The sequence below is a fragment of the Mytilus trossulus genome, chromosome 11 (genome assembly GCF_036588685.1).
Source record: "Mytilus trossulus isolate FHL-02 chromosome 11, PNRI_Mtr1.1.1.hap1, whole genome shotgun sequence".
In the NCBI taxonomy this organism is placed as follows: Eukaryota; Metazoa; Mollusca; class Bivalvia; order Mytilida; family Mytilidae; genus Mytilus; species Mytilus trossulus.
The window spans coordinates 29433181-29456586 of record NC_086383.1 but is presented as its reverse complement, the minus strand read 5'-3'; the positions used below and the strand labels follow the sequence as shown (position 1 = coordinate 29456586).

Here is a 23406-nt window from a genome sequence, read left to right as displayed (position 1 = left end):
AATATATGAAAATCATTTTATAAGTTATACATATTATTTTACTGTGAAAGTACTTTAATTCATGGGTATCAATTTTTCAATTAAGAAAACCAACACCTTGTGTACAAAACAACAAATGAGAAAAACAAATTTGATATGCAGCAATTAATTACAGGCTCCTGACTTGGGACAGCCCCATTCAGAATGTAGGGGTTAAACATGTTTGCTGGTGTCCCACCATTTCCCGACCTTGGAACATTGATGTAACAGTACACATAAAAACTAAAAGAATCAGTTGAATAGAACTTTACTAATCAGATTGATGCAATTCAAAAATACAAACTAGCAAAAAAACGACACACAAGGTAGAGATCTGAGAGTACTCACAAACGAGACACAAGGTAGAGATCTGAGAGTACTCACAAACGAGACACAAGGTACAGATCTGAGAGTACTCACAAACGAGACACAAGGTACAGATCTGAGAGTACTTACAAACGAGACACAAGGTACAGATCTGAGAGTACTCACAAACGAGACACAAGGTACAGATCTGAGAGTACTCACAAACGAGACACAAGGTACAGATCTGAGAGTACTCACAAACGAGACACAAGGTACAGATCTGAGAGTACTCACAGTGTCTGAAAACTAAGTCAATAACCATGGTAACAACATGAACAACTAATTTATAAAAATAAAATGAAGTATCTAAGACTTCTATTGTTAGGCAAGTTTCTAAATTTTAAAACAAAGAGTACAATCAAAATTATTTTACCCTTTAGTTTATTTATAGGTGTTTTGAAACACATTTATTTTCTTAGTGTTGAAATACAAAGAACTCTAGATCTGTTACAATATGTATTACTTTAGGGACCACATCAAAGTTCAATGTAGGATAAAAACTTAATTCACATAGTTTTTGCACTGACCCCCACCCCCCTCTTAACTTAATTTGGGAAAAATTGATTTACCTATATAGATTGTAACCTCTGTAAAATTGATTTTGGATTAACAAAACTTGCAGCCATGCATGTTGACCCCACTTCCCACCCCAAACTATTTGATTCATGTTTTTTTTTATCCTACATCTATCTTTTGATGTTGTCCCTTATTTTTTTACTGACATCTCATTATTTATAAAAGATATATATATATGATGATAATTGTATAGACGTGATGTAAAATCAATTATATATAGGAATTTAAATAAATTGCAGATTTTACTTTATTAGTATAATCATATATTACATGATATTTATAAGTTATATCACAATTAACATGATTAATAAGTATTATTTATTATTGATAATATTGACTTTTGTTACAGCCTACAAGTAGTTCAGCTTTAGGTCACCATTATGTACCACCGGATAAAGGTCAGTTATATTAAATATAAGTATTTTTACAACTGGTCAGTTTAAGGAAAACTCTCTGAAACACCAACACTAATAACAAGAGAAATTTCAAACAAAAACAATGAATACGGATTTATTTTTGGTGTATGTAAAAGCAGCAAGGGTGTTAAAACACCTGATTTTACATGTTCTACAATTCTCCTCAAATATTTTCATAAAATTGAGAATGGAAATGGGGAATATGTCAAAGAGACAACAACCCGTCCATATAAAAAAACAACAGCAGAAGGTCACCAACAGGTCTTCAATGTAGCGAGAAATTCCCACACCCGGAGGCGTCCTTCAGCTGGCCCCTAATCATGTTTGTATAGAACTGTATAGGAGAAACCTGTGTTAGCGTTACGTAAGTTAGAAATATCAGACTCATTATTTCAAATAAATCTTTTAAGGGTGTATCTAACTCTTTGATCAAAATAGATTTTGCTTGGCTAATTCACAAAAATGATTTACATAAGAAATTTACACAATATTAAATATATGACCTGTTCATGTGTTGACAAAAATGTAAAAAATAAGAAATTTGAACCCTAAAAGCATGATAATTGCAATATACATTGCATATATATGTACATGGTAGATATAGGAAGATGTGGTGTTAGTGGCAATGAGACAACTCTCCATCCAAATAACAATTTAAAAAAAGAAAAGTAAACAATTATATGTCAATGTACAGCCTTCAACACTGAGCCTTGGCTCATTCCGAACAACAAGCTATAAAGGGCCCCAAAATTACTAGTGTAAAACTATTCAAACATGAAAAATAGTCTAATCTATATAAAAAAAAATAAAAAACGAGAAATGAGAAAAACGTTTAAATTACATAAACAAACGACAACTACTGAACATCAGATTCCTGACTTAGGACAGGTGCAAACATTTGCAGCGGGATTAAACGTTTTAACGGATCCAAACCTTCTCCCTTTTTCTGAAACAATAGCATAACATCACAACATAGAAAAACATACGATAAAACATCAATTGGCAGGCCTAACTATGATGTATACATTGCAGTTTGACAAACATCAATTTTGATCATTGAGCAGTATTGCATTATTTTGCATTTATGTCTATACTTCAGGGCTCACACTACTTCAGAATTATAGGGAGAAGTGACTTCTCTTTTTGAAACTGATAGGGAGAAGTGGTGAGATTTGAAAAAGAAGTGCTCATTCGCGCGGTGCGTTACAATGTTTGGATTTTACTGTAGTATAAACAGTCATTTGTAAATAATGTTCTTTTTATATTGTTCAATTCATATCTGAGTATTTAATTTAAGTAACAGTTCAAACTAAAAGTTGTTTAAATTTTACTAAGGTCCTTTTGTGAGAAACTACCAACTAAATCTCTAGCACTAAATTATTTTTTTTTAAAAGGTAAAGAATTTATAATATATATATATATATCAATAACAATTTAATTAAAAACTATCTTGTGTATCAAATTTTAAGATTTTAGATGTAACCAAAAGTCTTTTAATGCGTGTGGAATGTGTAATTTTTGCTTTTGGGATCAATATTCTTCTGTCAGCTGTTCCATCCGTGCGTCCGTAGTAATATTTGTAAAAATATGGATTTTGGTCATAGTTGGTCCGTTTCCGATCCGTAGTTTAGAAATCAGATAATGGCGGACGATTGCAAGAAAATTTACAAAAATAAATGATGTTTGACAAGTTATTTGGAAAGGATCATGACGTTTTTTATGCAATAAATGGATTGAACATTTACTGGAGGCAACTTTTATCAAGTTTAAATGAAGTAACAAACTTATTTTGCAGCCGAAAGTTAGGTTGATGTACGTTTTCGAGTTACAAGCACCGGAACTTTCGGAAGTGCACGAAGTTATAAAAAGTTGTATTTTTATCAAATAACTTGCTACATGCTGCAAAAACTATGCTTCAAACTCATTTCATTAGATAATTAATCGTTTATGTCTAAATTTCTTTAATTATCAATAAAAAGATGATGTTTCATCAACTTGGTAAAAAATGAAAATCTCCGATGACGGAAGCGACTGAAAGCGAGTATCGTAAACAACAGGGCGACTTGTCTTCGCTTTTGGGGGTCGGGGAAAGCGAAGTGACGGTCGGGAAAGCGACTTCTTCGCCCAAGTCGCCTGGTAGCGTGAGCCCTGTACTTCTTAAGGTGGTATCCAACACTTTCACTAAACTTAATTTGGCTTGTTTAATTTTCATAAAATTTTGACACTGTATTGACTTTGAACCTTTAACAAAAATATAAAAATTTTAAAAATTTTGCACCAATTATTTTGTCAGAAAAATTACACTGGTTTATAATATAGCAGTTTGACAAGCACCAATTTTGATCACTGAGAAACTTGATATTCCCTTTACAACACAATGTAATTAAAACGTTTTGCTGACTTTACAGAGTTATCTCCCTTTAGTGTTAGGTACCACCTTAAATGGCAATAATAATACATGTAATATATTTAAGCATGCAATTTTTTCTGAATTTACAGCATATAGATATAATTACTTTTTCAGTAAGCTGTGTCATCTGGGAGAAGGGAGAATGTCAGAAATTAGATTTAACTGCCTTAGAGTTAGGCTGGACCATCATAGAGAAAGTAGACGATATTCCAGAGAGTTCAGACTACATACTCATAGGATTTACATTCTCTGTCTTATTGTGTCTTGTACCGCTAGTATTCCGTCTTTATCATGTCAAAGAATTTCCTAGCTTAATGAGTCTGGAAATCATCACTTTTTTATCCAAAGTTTGGTGCTGTTTGATGCATAATTCATGGAGGTTAGTCAAAATACTTTCACAGATTTAACTTGGCGAAATTCAATACTGTGCATTCATTATTATTCGTTGGATACCAATTTTCATGGGTTTGGGGGGTACAGGTGAACTACGAAATCAAATGTTCAACGAAAAGCATATTTTTAATAGAGTTTGTATACAGAGAATGCCAAAACCACGAAATCAAATATCCACGAATATGCAAGTTTTCAACCATCCACGAAAATTGATACCCACGAAAATAAATGAATCCACAGTAATCAAAGTTGATGACTTTCATAATGAATTTTTTTTTTTAAATTGACATTGTTTAGTTTTGTCTGCATCGAATTTTAACTTAAGTGACAAATAAATGATCTATGCAAAAATAGAAACATATCGTGTAGAATTTCCTACTTCAGTAATTATACCCCAAATTGAAATAGTGGGGGTTAACTATTTTACCTTTGTCTGTCATCCGTCCTTCCCATGGATATTTTTCGTCTCATCTTTCTCAGGAACTACATCATAAGGATTTTTGAAATTTGGGTTAAGGGTTTATATAAGTCAGCTATACCATGTGATGTGTTTTCAGATTCATCAATCAACAACTTCCTGTATAACGAACACTTGTATCATTTTACGCATGATAGCCAGGAACTACAATACAAGGATTTCTGAAATTTGATTTCAGGGTTTACATAAGTCAGTTATACCCTGTGAAGAGTTTTCAGATTCACCACGCAACAACTTTCTGTTATATAAATTCTGTTAACAAAAATATTTTGATGGGGTATCATCAAATAAGTCAAAATTTAAACTTTCTGAAAAGGAGAAAAAAAAATTATTTTCTTCCAGCTGAGGAAATTTCTATGTATAGGTGTTAGACCACCAATTAGTCCCTCCTATTTAGAATGTATGTGAAAGTAGGACTACTCTGACAAAAAAAAGTGCATTTGATGTTATTGTTTACTTAATTATAAACTAACCAACAAATTGGCAGAAATGAAACTTTTGGTGAAAGAGAAATATATTAAGACTATTTTGAGCCAAAATTTAATTGTCTATGAGTTTGCATTCAACATTGAGGATTAATGCACTCCATTGTATACTAATTTAAGATACCCCGAAAACCAGAAGTTATTTTTTAGTGGTATCTCTATTGGGAGACCTCTTCTTTCTTGTATGATTTTAAACGTATGTTGAAAATTGGCATGTAGAAAGCTGATACATGTATAATTCAGGATATGCCTGGTTTCTGTTATAGATAATGAATATTTTAAGGTTTTTCTTGTTGTAGAACACGGCTGACCATAGGAATGAAATTAAACTTAAAGTGGTACCCAACACTTTAACTAAAATTAATTTGGCTCGTTTACTTTTCATAAAATTTTGACAAAGTATTTATTTTGACCCTTTGACAAAAAGTATAAAAACTTTAAAAAAATTTAACCAACCGTTTTATCAGAAAAAATACACTGGTCATATAGCAGTTTGACAAACGCTTATTTTGATCATTGAGAAGCTTAATATTCCCTTTACAACACAACGTAATTAAAACGTTTAGCTGATTTTACAGAGTTATCTCCCTGTAGTGTTAGGTACCACCATAAGGTAAAGTATTTAAAAAGCTGTGAAAATTAGAAAATTGAAAAATTTGGTTGAACAGATAGAGACATTTAATTGATGGTCTGACACCTATAATTTGTCAATAGTTAGTTAAGTTATATCAGTATGAATGAAAAGATATGTGCGTTTTTAGGATGATATCTTATTTAGAAATGTGTGTATTTTGTAGGTTGAATCTTATCATGATGAATGGTATTATCCAGAGATTCTGGCTGAGTTCTGTCTTCTTTTTCCTTCTGTCTGTGGCTGACAGAACATTTAAACAGGTTAACTAGAATAAATGAATTAATTTTTACATAGATATAGGAAGATGTGGTATGAGTGCCAAGGAGACAACTCTCCATCCAAATAACAATTTATAAAAGTAAACCATTATAGGTCAATGTACGGCCTTCAACACGGAGCCTTGGCTCACACCGAACAGCAAGCTATAAAGGGCCCCAAAATTACTAGTGTAAAACCATCTGTATAAAAAAAACAGAAACGAGAAACACATATGAATTACATAAACAAACAACAACTACTGTACATCAGATTCCTGACTGAGGACAGGTGCAAACATTTGCAGCTGGATTAAACGTTTAAATGCTACCAAACCTTCTCCCTTTTTCTGAAACAATAGTATAACATCACAACATAGAAAAACACATGATAAAATATCAATTGGAAGGCTTAATTCATCAAAAAATGTAAATTAACATTTAATAGTCTATACAAGTAAACTAAAATATATGAAATAACCTGTAAAAAACAGTTATCAGAAACAAATGTAATATAGCTGTCTACCAGTCAAACACAATATTTATCCAAAGATGTCAGATAGTTTATAATTAAAAAGAACAAATTTGAGTGATAAAATTGAGAAAGGAAATCAAATGGAAATGGTGAATATGTCAAAGCGACAACCACCCGACCATAGAACAGATAACAGCCGAAGGCAACCAATGTGTCTTCAATGTAGCGAGAATTCCAGCACCCGTAGGTGTCCTTCAGCTGGCCCTTTAAAAATATGCATAATAGTACAGTGATAATGGACGTCATACTAAACTCCGAATTATACACTGTTTCAGATTTAGAAAGACTAAGATGTGAAAAGAAATTAAAAAAAACATATGCAACTTGGCAAATATATATACATGTACTTCAATGTAGGTGACAGTAATAAGCCTGGCAAATTATTTCTTTAAATCTCCGTAAAATTGGAATTTGAGACAGAGCAATGGGTTTCACTACAGATATATACCACCACAGAAATTCTCTCAATATAACATTACCATGCATGTTCTATTACATTTCAACTGGTATTTGATCAGAGATTATTGAGTTACTTGTCAATAGTCAGTGTTTTTAAAACTTTAAACTGAGCAGTAATAAATAAAAAGATATACTGTGGATTCATTAATTTTCGTTGGATATCAATTTTCGTGGATTTCGTGGTTACAGGTGAACCACGAAATTAAATATTCCACGAATGTAAAATTTTCTATAGGCTTGTATGTAAACTGCATCAAAACCACAAAATTAAACATCAACGAACATGCAAGTTTTCCCTTATCCACGAAAATTGGTACCCACGAAAATAAATGAATCCACAGTATATATATATATAGTAACTGTGCAAAACCTATCAATAGTTAACTTTTTTTTCCAGAGGTTACTGTATGCCAAACATTTCTGCTACTTAACATCATCAAGGAGGGCAAAGAAATTTGATATGCCACACTTCAGGTTAAACAAAGTCAGAAATATTAAAACATGGTTGTCTATCAGGTCTTATTTAAAGGTAGATAAAAATAACAATGTAGTATAAAAACATTTTCTCTAATTCTTCGTCAATTTATCCCTTTCTGCACCCATTGTATTAAAAAAAAATTAATCAACGTGTGGTTCGTTTGATCTCAGTAAGTTTGCCTGCGTATTGTTTGAAAATCATTAGAGAAACAGATTCCACCACCAAATCTTGTGTATAACGATATTTATTCACTCTCGACAGTTAAATTTTAAATATTTAAAACGCTCAGAAAAGCCTCGCATTTTAAATTTGAAAATTTAACTGTCTCGAGTGAATAAATATTGTATTACACTAGATGCAGTGGTAGATTCTATATATATATATTATTGGGTGAAAGATTGATTGATTGCATCGTGGTGTTTGATACACATTCAGCACATACACGTGGTATTAAGGCTAAAGATTAGTCCTGGTCAATATCTAAACGAAGTGTTAAACTGGTCTGCTGTAATTTATATAAATATAAGAAGATGTGGTATGAGTGCCAATGAGGCAATCTATCTCATCCAAGTCACAATTTGTAAAGGTAAACAATTTTGGGTCAAAGTACGATCTTCAACATAGTGCTTGGCTTAGATTCAACAGCAGGCTATAAAGGGCCCCAAAAATGACATGTGTAAAACCATTTAAATGGGAAAATCAACTGTCTAATTGAATCTACATTTATAAAAAAAACAACAAACAAGAAACACTAATGAACCACTTTAACAAATGACAACTACTGAACATCTAATTACTGATTTTGGACAGATGTAAACGAAAGCAGCAGGTTTAAACGTTTTATTAGATATCAACCTTCAAGCAATAATGTATAGACTGTTTGATTGATAAGAATGAAAAGATGAAACAAAAAAGAATTTTATCCTTGCTTTTTGAAAATTTGATCTGTTGCCTTTTTTTTTTAGAAACGAGGTCCCCAGCGATCTGTAGATGTGATTGTATCAGCGTCATTCCTAATCACCATAGTGCTCATAACATTGATGTGTTTACAGGTAGGTCCTTATATAGATATAGGAAGATGTGGTGTGAGTGCCAATGAGACATCTCTCGATCCAAGTAACAATTTAAAAAGTAAACCATTATAGGATAAAGTACGGCCTTTATACACTTTATCGCTAATCCCGGCTGACCTGTTCACTTAAACTTTTGACGCATACAACGATCGCTTTTCCATTGTGGGGTCAGATATTTTCTTTTATAACGTCAAAATTTTACGGGAACCTGTGTGATATCCAGCAATGGCGGACAAATAGCGATAAGGTGTATTGAGCAGGATGAAACACCTGTTTACAATAGTTACGAATGGTGTAAAATGTTTGTTGCTACATATATAATTTGTTTATATAGAAACAAGGTGAGAAGTATGCTCAGAACTCCATTCTCTAACATATTTAATATATCTGCAATGAAATTTTTAAATACCACAACCATCAAAAACAAATTCTTTAATCTCATTCATACAGAAAAGTCATATTCCATTTGAAAAGATGACAAAATACAAAATCTAAAAATGACACAACTCTCCACAAGAGACCAAATGACACAAAAAAAATAAACAACTTTAGATCACTGTATGGCCTTCAACAATTAATACATGTAGTATCCAAACCCCATTATCAACTATAAAAGACACAGAATTTACAAATTTTTAAATGAGAAAATCAACGGCCTGATTTACATGAATGTACAAAAACAACAAAAGGAAAAACCAATATGATATACAAAGTTACCACTGAATTACAGGATCATGACTTTAGACAGACACATACAGATTGTACTGGTGTTAATATTTAGGGGCACCTAATCCTTTCTAGTGGACAGTGGTTTAACAGAATAACATATGAACAAACTATATAAATAAGTTGAAAAGGACTTAACTCATAAGATATATACAAAGCACAATAACAAGGAACAAAATCACAGACTGGACTAGGCAGGGTACTTATACATCCCAACAACAACAAAAAACTAAATACAGATCTGAGAGCTCTTGCAATTGCCTCAATTTCAAAATAGTCTCTTCACTATGACATTTATCCTGAGTATGTACTCTAGTTAAGAAATGATTGTAATATTTTTTCTGTCTATGAAGAAATAACATAAAAAAATTGGTGCACACTGAAAAACAGTGTGCACCACATTTTTTATGTTATTTCTTCATAGACAGAAAAAATATTACAATCATTTCTTATAATTTAATTCTAAATTCCATTTTAAATCGTAGAAAACCATGAAAAAACGTTGATGACGTCACAGTCACATGACTAAATTATGTCTATGGGCTGATAACAAAATAATGTCAGCTAATCAGAAGACGCGTTACATCCAAAATTAAATTATTTGCTGTTATCTGAAAATTATTTTTCCAGTTATTAAAAGATGCAGACACATATTTAGATTTCCTGTGTAACTGGGAGTTACTATTCTGGAGTATGACACTAGGTGTCTATCTCTTCAGATTTCTCACCCTTGGTCTGAAAATCAACAAAAAGTATCGTAACCTATCTGTACTCATCACGGAACAGATTAACTTGTATCTGCAGATGGAACAGAAACCTCACAAGAAAGAGGAACTAATGGTAGCTAACAATGTACTCAAACTAGCCGAGGATCTACTCAAGGTTTGTTTTCATGTGGCTTCTTGTATTACACACTTCTTGTACAATAAGATTAAAGTGTGATATTCCTACACTATTTGTGTTATCAACTCCTACAGAATTCATATTCATCATTGAAACTTAATAAAATTGAACATATACTGTGCACCTGCTATTTTAATGCAATTTTTATGTTTTTTCATTTGGTAAAAGTTACTGTCAAATCAACAGGTGTAACTAAGGAAGGACCCGCCATTTTGAATTCAAATATTTGATTACTACAATATTATTGAAAATTAAACAACATCTGTCTCTAATTTGTCGTTTTATTGTGATTTTATCCGATTTTCAATCGTACAGGTAACATTACAGTTTGTAAGTTTTCATTTGTATGAAGTCACGTTTAGCCATGAAATCTTTGAGGCAAAATCCTTCATGAGGTTTCACACACTTTTTTTTAATGTCAAATTTATTCATTTTTTTCAAGCTCTAACATATTTTTTCTTTTTGTAATGCATTAGAATCAAAATAACAGTACTTTAGTTGAAAAGTTGCTGATCGCAAATTTCCGTTTTACTGTCTCCACTACGCGTCGCCAGTAAAACTGCATTTGCGACTGTCAAATTGACAATTAACGGTGGCAACTCTTCAACTTCTGTACTGTTATTCCTTAAATATAAAATTCTTTGAAGAATCTTTTCACATTTTCCCAGACTTGGGAATACAGGTATTTTTGTCAGCAAAATTAACAAAACAGGGTACAAAATAATCAACTCGTTCTACAGTTTTCAACTCATACGCATTAAATACATCTTGAAGTTGTACACACTTTTTACAAGTATTAAGAGATTGGTGAATGATACCAGAGGAACATTCAAGCTCATAGATTGAAAACAAAGAGGCAACACCATTGCTAAAAAAGACAAACAGACAAATAAAACTACACAGGGGGAGAGTTATAACCACTGCAAGAATTATTGTTTTATTACTTCACCTTTATGGTGGTACCCAACACTTTCACTAAAATTAGTTTGGCCTCGTTTATTTTTCATAAATTTTTGCCAAAGTAAATCCCTGAACAAAAATATAAAAATTTCAAAAATGTTGAACCAACTGTTTTGTCACAAAAATTACTTTGGTTATATAGCAGTTTGACAAACACCAATTTTGATCTTTGAGAAGCTAAATATTCCTTTTACAACACAATGTTATTAAAACCTTTAGCTGTCTTTACAGAGTTATCTCCCTGTAGTGTTAGGTACCACCTTAATACTGATTCATTTATTTTCCTGGGTACCAATACTGGCTGATTGAGTAAAAATTGTTTATAGGTAGATGTTGGATATTTAAGAAAAAATACTTTTCCTCCTTTATTTAATTACAACTACATTGTGAACATTCTACATCAATTTTTCTGGAACATGGCAATCTGGCAATTAGATTCATTTTACACAAAAAAATAGATTAATTTTGTTTAAACAGTACACTAAGCTCCATAATGTCAGCCAGTTTTTTTCACATCAGCTTCTTCCACCAATATATACTGACCACCATGAAATAGAACAATCCTTCTGATAGTAGCATTTGACACCAATCAGCAATAAGCCTACTTTAAGAAAAGAAAACAAAGAGTACAGTGGATTCATTTATATTCATTGGATACCAAATTTCGTGGGTACAGGGAAACAACGAATATTAATATTCAATAAAATGCAAGTTTTCAAAAGGAATGAATGTGAACCTTGTCAAAACCATGAATTTAAATACCCATGAATATTCAAATTTTCCTCTGTCCACAAAAATTGGTACCCACGAAAATAAATGACTCCATAGTATATTAATTATTCTTTATAACATTGAGAAATCATGATATTGATCTATTTTCAGGAACTTGAAAGTCCGTTTAAAGTATCAGGGATAACAGCTAACCCAGTGATTTATAATATAACCAGAGTTGTGGTGCTGTCAGCATTTTCTGCTGTTCTTACCGAACTTCTTGGATTTAAGCTCAAGCTCTATAAAATTAAACTCAAAGCTTAATGAAGACACATGTTTCATCTAACAGTCCCTCACACAGTTTCAGGGAGTTAGATCAAGTTTTACAGAATCAAGTGGAGTACAAAAGCTTCGACATAGGCACTACACAAACATATTCAACTGGGTCAAACTTCAGTCATTGTAAAGAAAAGGCAGCCAGCCATACAGTCATCTATAAAACTAGTGCTAAAGAGATTTATATTAAGTTTTATAATGGTGGAATAGAATTAAGTTCTTCAGACGCCTGGCTTTAAGCTCAAAATTCTATAAAATGAGGTCATGTTCCTTATAAAGGTTGTAGTATTTTCATTGTTAGGTTTTCATTGACTTAATCAAACAGTTGATTGAGTCAAAACATGTTAAAATTTACTTGATATAAATTTTATTTTGACCCTTATTTTGAAGGGCTCACTAGTAATCATCATCTTAGTCAGTAAGTTCATTTTGTCTAGCTATACTGTAAATTCAGAAATCATAGAGTGTATTTATTGTTGCAATTTTGTAAGAAAGGACAAAAATAGGAGATTAATAATTGCAATTTCCTCAAATTCTGCATCATATATCAGAATGAAACTTCTTATTATTGAGATACTCACCCAGTCCCATTATTCTAAATAATCTCTGAATTTACAGAATCTTAATATACATGTAACTATTTTTTTCAGTCTATTAGATTTCAATTATTTGAGTGTGCATAAAAGTAAAGGTTGCTTTGGTTTTTTGAACCTTGATATAATATTTCTTGGGGTTCATTATATATTAATTATTATATGAGTTCAACCAATTTAAGTAAATTTCATTGGTACATGAGAACCACAATTTTAATATTCAGAGAATGATAAATTTTCTTTAGGCTCATATACAGACTTTAAAATTGCCAAAACCACCAAATCAATTATCTGCAAAATTTCATTTAATGATTATTTCCTAAATCCACAAAAAAATGTATCTATGAAAATAAAAATTCCAAAGTAACTGTATATATAATCTAACTAGTCAACCTGTTTTTTTTGGTCATCCTTTTGTTAAATGCCCAATGATTTGTTAGGCCAGTATGAATAGCATAGTATTATTCTTTTAATGGGTATTTATATTGATAACAAACATGGATTTTGGTGAGGTTCTTGTTACTCAATCTATATATTTTTTTATGTAGTGTAATGTGGTCTTGTTGGTATTTGGTCTTTATTCATACTGTTTGCCATAGGTTTTTTCTACCTTTTAGTAAGTTTTGAATAACTTTCTGGTATCTCCAGCCATTTGTATGCTTCTTGTATAGTAAACAAGCAAATTAAACTTCATTTAATCATTGTTCACACTAGAGAATATATGCTAAAAATACAACATTGACTATTTGACTTAAAAAAATTAATGGTACCAATTTTCTTGCACTAGATGCGCATTTTGACAACACATGTCTCTTCAGTGATGCTCGTGGACAAAATATTTGAAATCCAAAGCTTAAATAAAAGATGAAGAGCTATAATCCAAAAGGTCCAAAAAGTATAGCCAAATCCGTGAAAGGAATCAGTAAATTAGTAATACATGTAGTTTAATATTTAAACATTTGCAAAATATATATATATATATTGTATACAATACACACTTTCTGTTATCTGGAAAGATCTCAAGAGTCATACAAATATAGTTCAATATTGTGTTAGTTCTATTGTGAATCATTAATCATCTTAAGACATAGTTTATACACTAGTAAGAATTTGTTGCATCTCTTTTATGTTTTTTTCAAAAACTGAATTTCAATAGATGACAAGCAGGTTCTGTATATGTGCATTAAAAAAAGTAATGATGTGCATCTTCCACTTTATATTAATAATTCTAACATTATCTGTTTATTTGTTAATTGAACTAAAATGGCTCAATCTGGCTATATAACCCTTTTAGAGCAATAGAAAATAATCTCCCTTTAAAATTTTATGATAAGTTAATTAATATATAGCCTGCACTTGCATAAAATGCACATTTTAGCTGTAAAAATTCATTTTTCTTCATGAATTGTTGGTAAAGAAATAACAGTTTCTCCACAGGGCAACTTTCCATTTGAATATTTTTCAATATAGTAAATTGTCCAATGAGTAGAACTTATACACCTAAGGATTCATATTAAACTGACTTCAAAGTCCCATGTGTAGTTTTTTTAATTGCAATATTTTACACTTACTTTTCCATTGATAGTATTTGAATACTTTTTGATTTTCTTATTCACTGATTCATTATTTTTATGAGTCATATACATTTATGTTTATCATATATTTTATGATATATTATTTTGTAGATGATAAATTATGTATAGTAATGATAAAGGGAGTTGTAAATACTTATATGAACATGTTTGATCCCTCCAAAAGAAATCCTGATATTACAGTAAATATACTACTGTATTAGGCAGTGTATAGTACGCAGTTATAATGTCTATTACGCACCCTCTTTTCATCTCCCCAACATTGTGAAACTAAGTTGGTACCTGTTCTATTTACATGACCAAAGGAAATCATACTTATCCCTGGTCTAATTTTTTCCCCTGAAATTTTAATTTGGGTATATGAATTATAAAGCTTCTTTTTGAAATATTGATATTTGAACACATGTTGCTTTCTGATGATAAAAATATTTGACAGATTGTTTAGGAAAAATCCAGAATGGTTCCGAAAGTAGTAGGAACAACCTTTCAAATTAAAAATATGCTACTCTACATTCAGCTATGCAGTATGCACTATGATGTTTATGTCTATAAACCAAAGATTGATTTGAAAGACAATACTGATATACTTCTGGGGGATAGGAGGGGTCCTGATCCCGAAATCCCAGGCCTAAGAACAAGAAATCCCGAAATCCTGGGCTTAAAAACACGGAATCCTGAGGACCCGAAATTCGAAAAATAGATATCCCGGATCCCGAAAGGGTCAATCCTGAAATCCCAAGCTAAAAAACACCCGATACTCGAGTCCCGATAAAGGTCCTATCCCCCCGCTTCTATGGTAAAATAAAATAATAAGTGTGTTTCCTATTACATCTTTAAAAAAATGTAAGTTAGGTAGGTATGTATAGATTTTTATTTTTTTTAACAATTTTTCACATTGAGACTATGGGAAAGAAATGTTGACATAATTAACAGTTCTTATTTAAAAAAGGACCAAAACAAACTTTAAGGTGGGCTATTTCTAACTTAATGTATAGGATAGGTAGTGAAATAGGAAGCAAACATATTTTTAATTTGGCCTAAATGCTTTAAATCCTTGTTCATGTAATATTTTAAATGTCATCCACATATATCAACATTGTATTAATATTAAATATTAAAATCATTTTTTGAGAGAGAACATGAATGCTGACTTTTGAAAAGTCATTCACCTTTTAGTATAAAGTTGACTCGTGAGTGTCTTGTAACATGTGGAAGGTTATTGTTACATTTTTTTTTCAAGAGTACCAATTTTCCTGGATTGGGGAAAACATGCATGATCATGGATATTTGAATCCGTGATTTTCCAAAAGTTTTAGCTTTAAGGTGGTACCTAACACTAGAGGGAGATAACTCTGTAAAATCAGCTAAATGTTTTAATTACATTGTGTTGTGAAGGGAATATTAAACTTTTCAATGATCAAAATAAGTGTTTGTCAAACTGCTATATAACCAGTGTAATTTTTCTGATAAAACGGTTGGTTCAAATTTTTTGAAATTTTCATATTTTTGTCAAAGGGTTAAAGTAAATACTTTGACAAAATTTTATGAAAATTAAACGAGCCAAATTAATTTTAGTTAAAGTGTTGGGTACCACCTTAAATTAATCATATGTCAATTTTGCAATTCGTTGAACATTAAAATTTGTGGTTTACCTTTATCCATGAAAATTGGTATCCAATGAATACCGTAATAATGAATTCACAGTATTAAATATGTTGTATTTTCTAAAAAGATGTACATTTTGTTTTAAAAAGATATGCCAATATTGTGTTGTGTTTTTGGCATCAGAGTTTATTGTTGTTATATTGTTCAGTTATATTGTTCGTTATTGTATCTTCAGGGAAGATTATGTTTGCCTGTGCTTGTACATAATTATACAGAGGTTTGAAAAACCATTACATGAACCCAAAATTGAACCAAAGGATTGAAATGAATCGTCAAGATGATTCAAAGGTGCTTTTGTGATAATTTTCTTTAAATTCTGTTAAAGCTAGATAATTCTTTCATTTTTGCTGGGGGCTGGATTTTGAATTTATAATTGTACATTTTTATAACATTTAAAACAACACAAAAATGCCAGATTCCTCTATGCTGTTTTATGAGTAAAGCTATCAGAATTCCAGAGGGCATTTAGAATATTTAATCCAGAGAATACCGTTGAAAGGAAGAAATCCAAGTTACATTTATTTGGTAATATTTATTTCAGATTTGTGTAAAGATATTCTTGTATTTTTTTACAAGGTGAGTGCAATGACTGCGGACTGTTCCATTAAAGTTGCAGGGTACTCAGAAGGCAATTTGAGAACCAATTTTGATGCTTTGGTACTGCAATGCAGAGTTTTTTTCCCTTATTTTTTTTTTTCGTCTTATAATTTCATATTGTAAAAATATCATAACTACATGAACTATAGTAAGCATTATAAACAGATCTGAGAAAGCAGTGTTAACTTATTGTTTATTTATAACTTTTCTTCATTTGATTTGTATGTTAAGGATGTACTTAGGTGAGGTTTGGGAATTTGTGTCAGATGTTCGGACTCCTTGGTGTTTTTCCATACAATAAAATGTAAAATATTTTGCCCCATAACACCCATTTATTTTTGCATATAAGACTTAAAAGCTCATAAAAGGTCATTTACCAAAGTTTAAGAAGATTCTTAATTTTCTTTCTTTTGTTTTGAGACCTAATAGTACCAATGCAAATATAAGGTAAAAGTCAGAGTCAGCCTTTTCCTGCCATATTTTAAATCTCAAATGTCTCGAAAAGGAGGTCCATGACATCAATATTTTAAGCTTAGTTTTTTCCTTAATTGATGCTCTACCAGGTTATAATATCAATTTTAACTTCTGAATTTATTAACTTTCACCTAACCTCACCTAAGTACATCCTTAAGATTAATACCTTAATAGGAAATAGAGTTTCAAAGATCGTTTTGCGATGCAGAAAACACATGATAATTTAATAAATAAACTTTCCTAAAAGAGTGAAGACCTCATTAGATTGATATTCCCTCAGTAAATGTACCTTTGTTATTTAGTAATGTGATCATATTATCGCTGTTTTGTGCTTTTTTCAATTAATTTTTTTTTTGTGATAATTTTTCGTATCATGCTACACACATGAGATGGAAAATTATAGCTAGAAACTAAGGAGGTATGTGGTGTTGCTAATGAAATTGACATGAAATTGGCATCGTTGTCATAGGTAAAATAGCAACAAACAGATTATTATTGCTTTCTTTCTTACGCCCTACCAGCTCAAGCGAGAAAAACAATCTCGTTGATCAACGATAATCTATAATTATATCCCTATTCTTAATGTTCTAGAAGTGAAATAATATGGTCAGTGACTGTATATATCACAAATGAATATACTGTCAATGCAATTTTACTGCTCAAGTAAAACAGCTGCAGTATATAATTTATTACACAGATTTTTATTTTGAGTAATCTTCATAAGGCAAAACAGGGTTTTTGTGATTTGTTAACCCATGATATGGATTTTCACAGGTTTATCGTAGTGTTTAAATGACAATAATTGTAAAATATTGAGAGATTGTAGTGGACTGAATCTTCATAAACAAGCATTTGTTTATTTGTTTAAATGTGGCCAGTTACATAAATGTTATTTTTTTTTTAAGTTCCATTTGTGCAATATTTTGGTTATTAATTGTTAGATATTGTGTATTTGATGCTACAAAAAGACTCACTGGTACATGTAGTCTAAAAATTAAATATGTTGTCGTTAATATGATAAATAGATTTAAATGTATTTTTGTCATTAAATAGTTATTGAATATTGGTAACAATTTAATTTTGTTTAGAGAATATGAACATGAGGTCAATGATAAGGTTATATACCCATTCTGTTGATGCTTTAATATACTGTAAATTCATAAATTATTCCGTGTATTTATTATTGTGATTTTGTCGTTTTGGACTTAAATGCCATTTAAATATTTGTGATATTGAGAAAAATCCTGTTAATTCATATAAAAAAATTCAATATGCGAGTTTAAATTATTGCGATTATAACCCTGTCGTATTTTTTCACAATAATAAAAACATCGAAATTAATTTCTGAACTTACAGTCCGATATTAGCTTGATTAGAGAGGGAGTCATTCATCTTAAGGATCACCACAAAAAAAGTCATTTATGTTGTGTGTTGAAAATATCAATTGAACTTTTTGCAATATTCCTAGATACACAGATTTCATATAGTCAAAATAATTATGACGTCTTCAAATCTTAGTCCAAATAATTATGACGTCTTGGATTGTTATTTTTAAATTTTTGCTTTGACGCGATGAATTGCTATTATATTTTTTTTTCTTTTATGCATTATATCTCGTCAATTCAAAAATTAAAAATAACCTTCAAAGACATCATGATTATTTTGACTTACATTTCACACTGCTGTTTATCTTACAAACATGAACACAAGGAACAGACGCTAAGTGTAAATTATCTCCCCTGATTTACTTTATAAGGCAGATAACTTTACTTAAACAAGGGGAACAGATACCAAGTGTAAATTATCTCCCCTGATTTAATCAGTAAGGGAGGTAACTTTACTTAAACAAGGAAAATTACTTATGGTTACAATGTACCAAATAAAATTACATGGGCGCAGCCATTTTATGAAGGGAACATGACATAGAGATAAAAATAGATGGCTCTCTGTGATTGGTTGTTATATCTTTTATAATTTTTTCTTCTGGAAAGCATTATGAATGAAGTTTCATGCAAGCACAAATTTGTCCTAAAATGTATAGTATGAAATGCCGAAAATAATTTTTTTATGTTGCTCAAAATTAGGGAAAATTTTCTGCGAAATCGTCAGGTATCGTGAAAAACCCCAAAATTCACCAAGAAAAGCCATGGGACCATATATATTTGAGTGCGGTAAAATCACAAATAGATATAGAGCTTCAATTAGACAACAACAGATTTCCCATAATTAGTTTAATGAAAACGCCTTATTAGGAGATAATTGCTAAAAAAAGCATTGCCGGCAACGGGGCCACCATTTGGTTCTTTATATCCTATAATGGTCTCAAAATATGTCAAAAATTGTATTTACAGAAAGATTTAGACATCAAAAACGCTTTACTAGTGTTGTGATTTGTGTGAATAATTCCGTTTTCATGCTATAGTCTGTTTCTTATTTGCTTTCAAAATACGGGTAGGTACAGGATTTCATCGCCTTGGTGTGTCTTTTCTGTTTTTATCCAAAATTTGTCTTACAGGCTTGATAGCCATACATAGGCCTAACTTTTGGCGATACTTGTTTGATCTTGTCACATCACATGACACAGAAATCTTCGGATTTAACCCTCCCTTTTTTTTGGTAAAAACGGCTCCAAGGGTATTTGCATACGCTTAACGATTTCGCATCATTCAAAACATTTACCATACTACTTGTATAGCTAATATAGACCACCAGAAGATGTTTTTCACGAAAAGAAGCTAAAATGTGCACATGTATCCGATTTATAAAGCTATAGTCCGTTTCAAAATAGTGAATTTATTTCATATTGAACTGGTCCGAATTTTTTATTTGTTTTTCAGTACAGTGTCACTCAAATTAAATTTTCTGTTGATCAATATCAGAAGCACATGATTACTTCGAAAAGGCAATACTAACAAAGAGGCAAAATATTACACCTGCAACAAACAGTACCGTAATGTCTATAAAAATCAGTGTAATTTTTTACCAATTTTTAAACAGGGGTAGGCTCCAGAAATTAATTCCTGTGTATTATACAGTTAACAATGAAATATTTTGCATAGTAGAATGAAGTCAAGCCATGTTCAAGTAACTAATGCGGCAAAAAAAATCAAATTTCAAAAATTGTTTATTACCGTATAGGTTACAATGTACCAAATAAAATTACATGGGCGCAGCCATTTTATGAAGGGAACATGACATAGAGATAAAAATAGATGGCTCTCTGTGATTGGTTGTTATATCTTTTATAATTTTTTCTTCTGGAAAGCATTATGAATGAAGTTTCATGCAAGCACAAATTTGTCCTAAAATGTATAGTATGAAATGCCGAAAATAATTTTTTTATGTTGCTCAAAATTAGGGAAAATTTTCTGCGAAATCGTCAGGTATCGTGAAAAACCCCAAAATTCACCAAGAAAAGCCATGGGACCATATATATTTGAGTGCGGTAAAATCACAAATAGATATAGAGCTTCAATTAGACAACAACAGATTTCCCATAATTAGTTTAATGAAAACGCCTTATTAGGAGATAATTGCTAAAAAAAGCATTGCCGGCAACGGGGCCACCATTTGGTTCTTTATATCCTTATATTTTCATCATCATTTTTCTGAAGTGTAAATTGTCTCCCCTGATTTACTCAATAAGGGAGATAACTTAATATTTTCATCATCATTTTTCTGATTTTGTCAGTAGAATCAATGATCATAGTATGATCTTTTGTTTTCTTAGTTATTTATTTAATATTTAAATAATGATTTGTAGTACATTATTTCATTATTGTAACATGTATGAAAGTTTTCAAGAGTTTGTCAAATTTCTGGATTTTTATATTTTCTGCCCCTATATATTCCTTTGTGAAATATATAAAATATTCAAAGTTTTTAAAATTTAGTAGTTGTGCTTTCATCCATATCGTTATTCATGCAATTATCATATTCTTTTTTAAATACCTTTTCAACCATTCAAAATGGAGGTATTTTAGGAAATATAAAATTTTTAATCTAACACGCAAATTTCTGATTTTCCTGGAATATCTGGTTATAATGAGCTTATCCTGGTAAAAAATTGCATCACACAAGAAAATATTGTTGCCAGTGATAAAAATTATCATTTTGACAACAATTCGATTCACAAAGTCATATTCCATATTAAGAAATCAGTGTAATGGAACCATGTTAAATTTTGATATTGTCTCAAAATATTGTATCATACCAATGGAAAGGAGTAGGGGAAGGAAGGTTTGCAGTTAACCCCTTAAACTTGAATTTGAAATATCTTTACTTATATAGAATTAACAAATTTAGATGAACTAAACATATTTGCACTCTTCATTTTTTGTTTTCAAAAGTAAATACCGCTTTAAAAGTAGAAAAAACAACAATTTTATTTGTTATTTTATCCTGATTAAACACATGTGTCAGAGCTGATCAATTTTGTATTTGTCACATATTTTTCATTAAAAATGAATTATTAATACTGACATTAAATCTATTGTATTTAAGGGCTGATAAGGACTATCTTGACCCTACTCTATTTGATATTGTCTCGTACTATTACATCAATATTTACATTTGGTTATTGTGATAACAATGGAGCCACCATTGAAATTGTGTTGTTGATTAAAATTGGAATGAAACTTTAAATACAATTTGTTTGGGTTTGTTTTTTATGCCCCATGTATTATGCCCATTTATGGGCATTATGTTTTCTGGTCTGTGTGTCTGCTCATCGTACCGTATGTTCATTTGTCCGTCGGTTTGTCTGTCCCGCTTCAGGTTAAAGTTTTTGGTCAAGGTAGTTTTTGATGAAGTTGAAGTCCTAACAACTTGAAACTTAGTACGCATGTTCTCTTTTATGTGATTTCTAATTTTAAACCAAATAAGAGTTTTTCTCCTATTTTAAAGTCCTACTGAACATTAAAAATGATAGTGTGAGTTGGACATTCGTGTACTGTGGACACATTCTTGTTATCATATATATATATACAGAAACTGAACATTATTCTGCTTTGAATTCCTTTCATTTTTAAGTGAGTTGAATCAAGTCCAAAACAAGCTTAAATAAGGGTGATGTTGGGCGGGAGGGGAAAGGGGATATCAGTTTATCCGAGAAACTATCAACAGCAAAAGGATCAGCAGTACAAAACCAACAAAGGTGAAAAAAGCAACCAATAAAATAGACCACTTTCAAGTTTGTCTGTCACCGAAAAAAACTTGTCAATTTTTCGCTCCTTCATGACATCATTTACCAGATAGAGGGGATCGCCTGTATTCTTGCACTATAAACGTTCATCAAGCGTCTAGTAAGTGGTAGTCATAGTTCAGGATAAACTAGAAATATTAGTTCTGTATGTACTTTATCACAATCCCCTTATTACAGCAGTGCTTGAAGACAATTATAACAATTCAATTTGCCTAATAATTCGTGCAATATAGCATTAAAGTTTTCCAACCACACGCTCAACATTGGAACGGAAATGATGACGCCGTTTAACGCACAAATGATGTTCACTAAAAGCAGTTTTTAATAGAAATACATCAAACTCGAAAGTTGTCTATTGGATTATTCCCCTTTAATAGCTATTGGGTTCCATGTTGAAGACCATAACTGACATATAATGGTTTACTTTTACAAATTGTGACTTAGTCATACCACATCTTATATCTATTTGAAATAATAGACAAAAACAATAAAATTAGTCAACTTAAAATCTTCATTTATGGGAATTTTTTACTAGTTTTCATGTATGTAGTATGTTTTTTTCAACCAATCTCAATTCTCCTCTAAGACAAATTTAAGAATGCATTTTTCGAGGTAATGCTAGTAATGATGGGCCAATTTTCAAAAACAATGTTGTAAGACTAAACTACATTGTCTTAGGAGGGTAGTATACCTAACTTAATATTGCCTTCATGGTTCAGCTAACAAGGAAGCTATCCAAAGATATTACCTTTACCTACACACTTAATGCATTTTGCTGTAAAGTTGATTGAGCAGTTGGTTAAGATGGCTGTATTGGTGGTAGGTAGTCACATTGAAACCTGATAGGATAACCATATTTTAATCTTGTTATCTGATGAACACCCAGCATGGTCTTGAATGTTGTTATGTGCTTATCTTGTGTATAGAGGCTGGTCTGTAAGATCCCCACTCAGACCAAACTGAAGACTTGTTTATTAGGAGATAACTGTATTGTATTTTAAGCTCTGATGGCATCAATTGGTTATTTGATGGTCGCAAATTAAGTTTACTGGCGACGCGTATGGGGAGACA

At 31.1% G+C, this 23406-nt stretch overlaps 1 protein-coding gene across 1 annotated transcript in view; it reads left to right on the top strand.

The window, feature by feature from the left end:
* LOC134689929 (protein PHTF2-like) overlaps positions 1 to 14531 on the top strand; it is a 42439-nt gene extending 27908 nt beyond the window's left edge. Inside the window, exons 10-16 of the mRNA XM_063549895.1 lie at positions 1310 to 1358; positions 3901 to 4165; positions 5940 to 6036; positions 7422 to 7553; positions 8468 to 8554; positions 9932 to 10183; positions 12047 to 14531. Of these exons, the coding sequence (XP_063405965.1) occupies positions 1310 to 1358; positions 3901 to 4165; positions 5940 to 6036; positions 7422 to 7553; positions 8468 to 8554; positions 9932 to 10183; positions 12047 to 12199 (1035 nt within the window). The 3' untranslated portion in view covers positions 12200 to 14531. The remainder of the gene's footprint in view (positions 1 to 1309; positions 1359 to 3900; positions 4166 to 5939; positions 6037 to 7421; positions 7554 to 8467; positions 8555 to 9931; positions 10184 to 12046) is intronic.
* Positions 14532 to 23406: the final 8875 nt, after the last annotated feature.